Genomic DNA, 9901 nt, shown 5'->3' with positions numbered 1-9901 from the left:
CGATTGTTATGCATTGAGTCAGGCAGCAGAACGCTCATTTCTTAACTGATTTTTCTAAAATATGGCTGGAACTAAAGCTTAGAAAATGACTGATCTCGTGGCATATTTAAGTATTTATTATCTATAAATCTTATTCTGTAAATAGTGCAACAATTCAACGATTCCGACTTCCGCTGCTACAGGTAAGGCATTGCTGTCAAATTAACAGCATCTAAATATTCGTGATTTTTTTATAACTGAACTTGTAAATGTTCACCCAAGCCCTGAGAGGAGGAAGGTTAATTAAGTTCAATGGCATGAATGTCTGACAAAGTTAGTAACAAAGTCTTCTCTATTAAAACTCCTCAAAGTGCTAAAATACCACTATTTACCACATTTTCAAATGAAACTACAACTTTTATTATGTTTGGATTACAAGATTCAGCCTTGTAGGCTCTTAAAGTAGCGCTATGTGCTGCTTTACCAGCACAGCAACGTGCATCTTGGCTGCACATTTATTGCAATCATGAATTTCCATCAGTTTTTTGCTGGTTGCCCATAAATATTTCACACGCCCAATTAATGGGTCTGTAACTTTAACTTTCTGCTGACGAAGAGGGCGCAGTCCTGTCCCCGGATCAGACTCACGTGCACAGCTGTTTGAACGTGCATAGCACTGACCTTCAACTGACCTTGACGACCTTTTTAATTGATTTAGTCAGAACATATAACTAAACCACTTTGACTTCAAGCATGTAACTGTATCCTAAATACCATCTATTTAAACTGTAACTTGCCTGAACACTTATAATTTGTTTTCTGAGTACACATAGTCGGTAGTTGAATTCTGTTACTGGTTCACCTTCAGCTTGCTGTGCAAACCAGCAATTAGGACATAGTACAACTCTCATAGAAGAGGAAAGGTTAGGAGAAAGAGTCAGGAAGAGAGAGTTGAGGGAATGCCTTAGATAACTTAGAAGGATTTATTGTGGGCTTTTTCCTGTTTGGGTTCCGGGTGAAGAAACAAGCAAAACAGACAAACTGGTGAGTGATTTGGAACATGGCAGAGTCTGAAACTGTGTGAAGGCAACTAATCTGAAGTCCCACATTTATGTCACTTTACGGAAGAAAGATCCTCCTTTGCAAAACAAAATCGGTTCTTCCTTCTGGAATTCCTTTCAAGATCAAATCAGTTGGAAGTAAAACAAATGGAAAAAATCAGCGCGAGATAAAGTAATGTACAAACATCCTTCATCCTCCTGATCCTCCTCCACAGTTCAGACCCACTCCAATTAAAGTCTTTTTTGGGTGTTTTAACATGTTTTTTTGGCATTTTTTTGATGATGGAGAACACATATGAAGAGAATTTAACTTAAAATTACATTTCTGAGTATTTCTTTATTCAAATTGTGAATCAGGAGCAAAAAATGCCGTTTGAAAAAGATCATATTTGTGACATAGAACATACTTTGGGCGGGGCCACAAGCCTCCTGCTCCGCCCCATTCTGATGCAGACGAATCGATCCATGAATGTCTTTGTCTTCCTCGTCTGAGCTGGAATCTGGATCAGAACTGTGCGGCTGGATAGCTCTGATACTGCTCACCGTGTTTGTTGCACCGCTAATGTTAGGTCTGGGTTATGAGGGCTGTAAGCTAATGGCAGAGCGTGTAAACAGAATGTTCTCTGAAACGCAGAGCAAAAAGGGTTGCTCTACAGCAACAGTCCCGCCCACAACTCAGAGGGGAATTTTTAATGTACTCCTGCCGCTCTGCAGAAACTGTGTCCAAGAAAACCACAAAGATTTTGATTTTGGCTGAAAAAACGGCATCATCATAATTTAAAGACCACTGGAAACACTTTGAAAATAGATCAGAAGAAGACCGAAGTGGACGTTCGTCTTCATTACAGTAAAGTAGTGACCAATAATCATGGTAAAAATAAACAGAGCTTTAAGAACGGTTTTTCTTGCAGGAAAGTCGGTGGGAATTGTGACGACAACACGCATTAACCACGCCACTCCGAGCGCTGCCTATGCCCACTGCGTGAACAGAGACTGGTACTCTGACAGCGACATGCCGATTGAAGCCCTGGAGGGCGGCTGCAAGGATATCGCCAGACAGCTCTTTGAGAACATCCCCAACATCGACGTGAGTCAGTGTTCCTGCCACTGAAACCGTGTGTGGGGTTGTAAATTTGAGACTTCTCTTCCACTTTTTGGTTCATAATTCAATGCTTGTTTAATGTCAATAAATCAACATTAGATTTTTAGTTTTCACCTGCTGTCTGTCAGACACAGGACTCCTTTGTTTGTCGTTTCTCTAGTTATAACGCTAACTTTTGGCTCTCCAGGTGGCCATGGGTGGAGGGAGGAAATATATGTTCCCCAAAAACATGTCGGATGTGGAGTATCCTGGTGTGGCCAAGTACAACGGCGTACGAAACGACGGGAGGAACTTAGTGCAGGAGTGGATTGACAGGATGAAAGACAAGGTCTTTTTCTTCTTCCTACAGTTTGTTTTCCTTTTTTTTCTCAAACCATTCATACATTTTTCATGTTAGTTTCAAATTTGAACCTCTTTTCTTTCAGGGAGGCCATTATGTGTGGAACAAGCAACAGCTTCTATCCCTGAATCCGAGGACGATCAATTACTTGCTGGGTAAGCCTGTTTCAGAGTTCCCTCCCTGAAGTGCAAATGTTTAGTTTCAGCCTCTGCTTTGGTTGTTGGCTCATGTTTTTTACGTTCTGGTCTTGCTCCAGGTCTTTTTGAGCCTATAGATCTGCCGTATCACTTGGAGAGGGACACCAGCTCAGATCCCTCATTGACAGAGATGGTTGAAGTCGCAATCAAGGTACTACAGAAGAATCCCAACGGCTTTTACCTGCTGGTAGAAGGTAAGTTTGCTTCCTCTGTCATGGTAATGTTGGGTGTCGTCTCATGGTCGTTTGCATTTTGGTCTTGACTCCCATATTGGTTTGTAAACAAATATGAGCTAAACAGTAGTGGAAAATACACATTTTGTTTCAGTTCTTATACCACTTTGACGTTTGGGAAACAAGAAAACATTTTCTGTCTGAACTCACTACTTCTTACTTTGCTTATAACGACGATGAACATGACAAGCCATAGGATGTGTGTGGTTATATTTGTGGCACATGTATACAGCTCTATTGTCTGCTCTGTGTTGGTTGAACACCTAAAAACAGCGAGCTGAACGACCTCAGAGTGAAGGAAAGTTGAGCAGGTTGACATGAAACCCGGAGATTGGGGTTTTTGCCTCTTCAACTGCCTGGACTGCTGATACCTGTCAGCTGTTTCAGGAGTTTCACAAGCCAGACAGACTCCAAAGACCTCCTTGACAGAAACCCTCACTTCCAGTGACATCCACCAGGTTCATGAATTACTTCTCTAATGCTTCATTCCACTGAGCGGTCTGGACCAGACTGGTCTACTCCTGGGATTCAAGAGTGTTTCCATTGAGTGTTGGACCATCAAGGCTCGTGCGGGGTGTAGACAGATGTCATAGCTGGGAGTCATAACGGTACGAATACAACGGTTCTCCGGATTTGCAGATTTGGTGTGTCTCCTGCCTCTAACCCTGTGAATTAGGGGCAATAGTGAATACAAAGAATTGCATATTCTTTGCAAGAAGATTGTGGGGGTGAAGAGAAATACAGCTGAAAAGAGGACAAACTTTTGGCTTGGATCTTGAGTCGGGACGCTTGCTGTCATTGTAAAACCTTTCCGCCAATCAATGGATTGCATCTTGTGACCATAGTAGCTCCATCCCTAACAGGTCTGTTGAGTCCATTTTATAACTGAAACCCTCAAAATATCGTACCGCATCGGTCAAGTCTGGTCTGGACCACTCAGTGGAAACAAGGCGTAACAGAGACTTTGACGGCCACTGCTTTGGAGAGCTGTACTGATGGTGGAGGTGGAAGACGAGGTCTACTGAGACTCAGTGCCCCCAATCTGTACCTGTGAAAGTCTGCCAAATGTTGGACTTGGGATCCTTCTGACAGTGGCTTCAGCCATACCTATCCAACAGACTCTGACAGTAAGTTTGGGCCAGCTAATTCCATCTGGCCTCCTCTTTAGCCAACAAATTCGACTCTATATCAGGTGGTGATCGGTTGAAAGCTGCAGTCCAAGTCCAAGTTATACAGCCAATAGTCAGAGATACATCTATAAAGTCAATCATGGACCTCCGATTCTGATGCCATGTGGTCTGATGGATACCCCTATGCTCAAAAACTGTTTGTCATGGACAAACTGGTACTGGTACCAAAGTCCAACAATCTGGTGCCAATCAGGAAGGCTGTTCGAGGTATCACTGTCACTGAAGTCACCCAGAAGGAGAATGGAGTCTCCATGCGGAGTCCTTTCTATTACCCCTAGTAGAGACTCTAAAAAGGCTGTGTACTCTGTACAGCTGTTCAGCCCGTAAGATGAGACCACTATAATAGACCTATCCCTGACCTGAAGACGGAGACAACCCTCTCTTTCATCAGGGTAAACTACAACACGTGACCTCTGAGCTGTGGGGACTATTAGCCAACTCACATTTGCTCATTGCCTCTCACCACGAGCAACTCTAGAGTAGAAAAGACTTCCCCCCTCTCTAGGAGTTTAGTTTCAGAGCTCCAGCTGTGTGTGAAGGCAAGCCCAACTATCTCAAGCTGGGACTGCTCAGCCTCCCACACAAACCTGGGCCGTTAAGACACCTGCCTTTGGCCACTACCCAAATCACTCAGCGCCAAACCTTTGAGGTCGTTCCTGTAAGTGGGGGGCCTGTGGATCCAGAATCTTATGATACCGAGACCTGGATGAATAAGAATCTTCACATATAGGAATAGTGTTCTGTTCAAATACAACACACCAACATACGTTCAGCATGCAGGAGGCCCCTGAAGCTGGACTTCCCCTCTTGTCGACATACAAATCCAAAGCTAATCTGATTTCTTCCACTAGGGGGGCGCATTGACCATGGACACCACGAAGGCAAAGCCAAGCAGGCTCTTCATGAGGCAGTGGAAATGGACCGGGCCATTGGCCTCGCCGACCTCCTGACCACCACCCATGACACCCTGACAGTGGTCACTGCTGACCATTCTCACGTCTTTACCTTCGGAGGCTACACCAAAAGGGGAAACTCAATATTTGGTGAGAAGGGTGCAGGTTTTAAAATGCTTGTTAACTGCAAACGTTCAGGACGGGGGGGTTCAAAATGTCAGTGGATTGCAAATAAACTGAGGGTATATTGTGGGTCATCAAAAAAAAAACAAAAAACACACGTATACAGGTAGACCTTTTGGAAGTGATCGTTTCAAAAGTGTGGACACCCCTGGACACACTGGTTGTAAAGCCCTGATTTGATTTGTTGTTTTTGGTGTTTTTAACATGTTCTTGTAGCATTTTTATCCTAGTGAAGGACATCTATAAAATAATATAGATTCAAGGTGCATTTCTGACTATTTCTTTTTTTAAATTGGATCAGGAGCAAGTGAAAACCAGTGGTTTAAAAAGTTTGTGACACAGCAGCTGCGATGGGCGGGGCCAAAGTCTACTTTCTCCACTACAATTATGATGCTTCTACTTTCAGACAAATAGATCCATGAACGTCTTTCCTCGTCTTGAGCTTGTATCTGGCTCATAACTCTGATAATCCTTGCTGTTTTCTTACTTGCTACGCTAACGTTAGCTTGGGGTTGTAAGTGGCTATAAACTTGTGGGAAAGAGTGTAATCAAAGGGCTGATGGGAAATTAACAGGGCTAACTCCAGCTCAAATAGTCCCATCCACAACCCAGATGAGAATTTCTAATGAGCTCCTGCCGCTCCTCGGCAACTATGTCCTAGAAAGCGACACGTGTTTAGATTTTAGCTAAAAGCAGCATCATCATTATTAAAAGACCACTGGGAACGCTTTGAAAATAGAACAAAATATAGTTGGGGTGGACTTTAAATTGGTTTGAAGATGGTGGACCTTTTCATTTGCAGGTCTTGCCCCCATGGACAGTGACGTGGATCACAAGCCTTTCACGTCCATCTTGTATGGAAACGGACCCGGTTACAAACTTGTGGGCGGTACCAGGGAGAACGTTTCCACCATTAACTTTGGTAAATGAGCATATTTTAAAGTCAGCGTGTGCTTGAGAGAAGAAAGCTTTGTTTGAACTCTGATGGATTCAGATTGTGGTGTGTCCACATGTCGTTTCTGTCCCTCAGAGGAAAACAACTACCAGGCCCAGTCAGCCGTCCCTTTGGCCTCAGAGACTCACGGGGGGGAGGACGTGGCTGTGTTTTCTAAGGGTCCGCTGGCTCACCTGCTGGGTGGAGTCCGCGAACAGAACTTCATCCCGCACGTGATGGCGTATGCAGCCTGCATCGGTAAAAACAAGGATCACTGTCTGTCGGCGGGGACGACCGCCTTGAGGCCGGTTTTCTCCAGCATGGCCGCCGTTCTGACAGTTTCTCTGCTTCTATGCTGATGATCTGCTGTTAAACACGTATAGCCTGACTGTAGCTGTCTCACAAAAGCAACAAGCCATATGGCCTAGAGCGTAGAGGTTTAAATAAACCATCCACATTATTTAAAAAGATGTTTTTAAAACTAAATATGCAATTGTTATGAGGCAAGACTTTATGATTTTGTGGTTCAGATTACTCAGATCTCCAGGTTTGGCCCAATGATACAAAGATGAGTAAAAGTGCTTCATTTGTTTTAAGCAGACGTGGATTCCTTAAGGTCAGAGATGTTTTCTATTTGAATTCTGTTTTGTCCATTTTTTATTGTACTAATAAGACACTTCCTTCATCACACAGACATGCACTGTGATGTCTAACGGTTAAAAAATATTGGATGCTTTTAAAGCCCCATCCAAGTCATAGATGGTCTATCTTTGAAATCCTTAATGAAACAGAGAAAGAAGTGTAACAAGGACAGACTTGTGACACCCCCACTTAGTTCTGGGGTTCTGCTTTTTGTTTAAATGGGTTGTTGGATAAATGTTTTTTTTTCCTGGTCTGCAAACTTGATTATAAAAAATGACAAAAAGACACACAAAGATCCACAAACACAGCGAGGCCACACTCGGCCACAGAAATGTGATTCTCATTTGAACATAACACAACACAAAAAAAGTCATTTCTGTAACAAGACCCACATGCTTATCTTAGCAATGGCTAAACAAACCACAAACCAGGTTCATGCTCATATCTTAGACTTGAACACAGAAAAAAAAAACTATGCAGGAAGCACTAGATTAAAAATGTAAATGTTTTTTCATGTTAACTGCTGTGAAACATGGGTTATCTTTGCTTAAATAGACTGATTTTAAAATAGATGAATTTGTTGTGCTTCATTAGTTCAGTTTTTTAAATCTACCTCGCAGTCGTCCTCACAGGAATCTGTCTTTTCTCAAGACAGTTTGTTGCTAAATTCAATGGTGGATTCACATTTTCACAGAAACTAGTCGACGGATTTTTATTTGTTTTTGTACTTTTGATTTTCATATCCAATCTAGACGATAAAGCCTGATGTTTCACCACAAAGAAATGTTATTTCCTGTAATCAATAAATGTTGGTTTTCTGATCATCCTCTCATATGTTTTTAGATTTTTGTAGATTTACTCAACTTCACCCTCACACTCTTAATTAAGACAGGGGTCCCCAACCTGGTGCCCACAGACAGGTAGCCCTCAAGGACCACACAAGGTGCCCACAGTTCTCTTCTGAAAATAACACAACTCACTTGTGAGCTGCATCTAAAGTTACAATTTATTGTTTGTTTTTATTACAGTTGCATTTACATAGATTTATAAATGAAAACATCTTAAAAATATGTTGATGATTCATGAACTTTAGATAAGTTTAGGTGACCTCTGACCTACTCCAGTTCAAAGATAAAAAAATTTGTTAAAAATGCTGCAGATTTTGTCATTAGTTCAAAATGTGACAAGATTTGTTTAAAAATGTTTAAGTTGATTTTTCTTTAACATTACATAATAGATAAACATGGTAAAACATAGTGAAAATGGAGCATTTTTCCATGAAATGCAGTGATGTAAGAGATCATCTGCAGATGTAACAATTACTGAGATTAATAAAGTGCAAAATATTGAAATTTCTTTCCTAGCTTATTGTCATTGTTGATAATTATGATGAGAAATCAGTGTCTTTACATGGAGGAGTATCATTATTCATTATTAATAATGTATAACTAACTATAACTAAGCAAATTTGTTATTTCAAACTGGTAGCCCTTTGTATGACACAGTACCCATGAAGTAGCTCTCATATTCAAAAAGGTTGGTGACCCCTTGCTCTAAGAGGCACTTGTTGTGGATTTAATTACAGCCATAAAATCTACAATCAAGAACCTTGCTTTACTAGAAGCAAAACAGCTATGGCTCTGCAGCCCTATCCAGCGCTAAACCACAGTCTAACTTCAGAGGAAAGGAGTCCATCAAACCATCACCATACTCCTGCTTGATAAAACTCAATGTATTGTTATCCCGAACCCCGTGGACTACCACCAAGACATGGTCCTACTCGTGAATGACCAACACTCTTATGAAAAGACAGAAGAACGATTCCTCCATCGGCTTCAGGCAAAAAGGGCTTTCCTGGCTAAACTCTCTCACAATGAAACAGGCTGTCAATAGGGTAGCATATCACATCAGTAGGGTAGCATATCACTACATCCATAGACTTTTCAAGAATCCCACAGAAGGAACTCCTCTCAGACTCATAATCAGCAGCAACAACATTTCTGAAGATCTGCCCAAATCCTGCCACCACTGGTTGGACACAGATCACCACATCCAAAACTGAGCTTTTTCATAGGATCAGTGGACAGAAACTGGACACAGATGAAACAGTGGTATCCTATGAAGTCACATCAAAGGACTTTTTACCAGCATCTAAACCTCAGCTGTAAGAGGACGAGTGGAGGACGATGGCGCCCCGGACAGTAAGCAGTCTCAACCCAGACCAAAAGGCTCTGTGCCTGAACACCATTTACTTCAGCTGCATGAGCGTGCTTTACTGACACAAACATGGTTTTGCCGTGGGCTCCCTGATGATTCTGATTGTTGCTATTTTATACATGGAGGCAGTGGAGAAGAAAGCCCTGAGCTCCTTCCAGGAAAAAACACAATTTCACTGGTTCAGGTGATGACACCTGGGCGAAGGTCAAAACCAAGAAGGCACTTGAAACATTTCATTTACCAGAGAAGAACAACCAGCTGGCCTTCCTGGACTGAGCAGCCATCAGAGCTGAAGAAAGCGATCTACGAATCGCATCCACATGAATCGATACCTTTGGTTTGACTCATTCCAACACAAACAGGAAAGAATCAAAACTCAGAACCACAGGGCAAAGCAAACCCTACAAAGAGAAAGTAAGAAGTCCAAGTGGGGGCCTTCAATATCCCACCATCTCACATGAATATGTCTTAGAAACTTAAGAGAAGGTTTGCTAAACACCAAATGGGTCCATTCTGGTCCTGTAGCCGCTGGTTTGTGGCATGAATGAGAATGAAGCGATCCATTTGTGTTTTGTGGTTCCAGGAAAGAAGACTTGTTGTCTTGAACAATGGAGACTAAATAAAGAAAAAGAAGCGGATGACAAACCTACTTTTACTGTGTTGAAACAGACTTTAAAGCATTTGAATGTTTGGTCTGTTTTGAGTGTAATTGTGTTGTTTACGTCAAACTCCAGTTTATCTAGTTTGAGTCAGAAACACCTCAAGCACTCCTAGAAACTATTTAATGATCTTCTTTCCAACTCTTGTTGGAAAACCACAAAAAAGTGCTGGGTTGTAACCAGCAAGTTTTCAGCTGATCTCACCATATCAATTCCATTCATTCCTGATCCTATCCATCCTGGTCACTCCCAAAGAGAACCTCAGCATCTT

The 9901-nt window shown here is 42.0% G+C and overlaps 1 protein-coding gene across 2 annotated transcripts in view; it reads left to right on the top strand.

The window, feature by feature from the left end:
- alpl (alkaline phosphatase, biomineralization associated) overlaps positions 1–7586 on the top strand; it is a 21250-nt gene extending 13664 nt beyond the window's left edge. For both annotated transcript variants that reach the window (XM_024269406.2, XM_036211826.1), the window contains exons 6-12: positions 1952–2127; positions 2330–2470; positions 2568–2637; positions 2739–2873; positions 4954–5145; positions 5981–6100; positions 6209–7586. In XM_024269406.2, coding sequence (XP_024125174.1) covers positions 1952–2127; positions 2330–2470; positions 2568–2637; positions 2739–2873; positions 4954–5145; positions 5981–6100; positions 6209–6471 — 1097 coding nt within the window. In that variant the 3' untranslated portion in view covers positions 6472–7586. The remainder of the gene's footprint in view (positions 1–1951; positions 2128–2329; positions 2471–2567; positions 2638–2738; positions 2874–4953; positions 5146–5980; positions 6101–6208) is intronic.
- Positions 7587–9901: the final 2315 nt, after the last annotated feature.

This window comes from Oryzias melastigma, linkage group LG5 (assembly GCF_002922805.2).
Source record: "Oryzias melastigma strain HK-1 linkage group LG5, ASM292280v2, whole genome shotgun sequence".
Classification (NCBI taxonomy): Eukaryota; Metazoa; Chordata; class Actinopteri; order Beloniformes; family Adrianichthyidae; genus Oryzias; species Oryzias melastigma.
The sequence above is the reverse complement of the archived record's forward strand: the minus strand, read 5'-3'. Positions and strand labels throughout refer to the sequence as shown.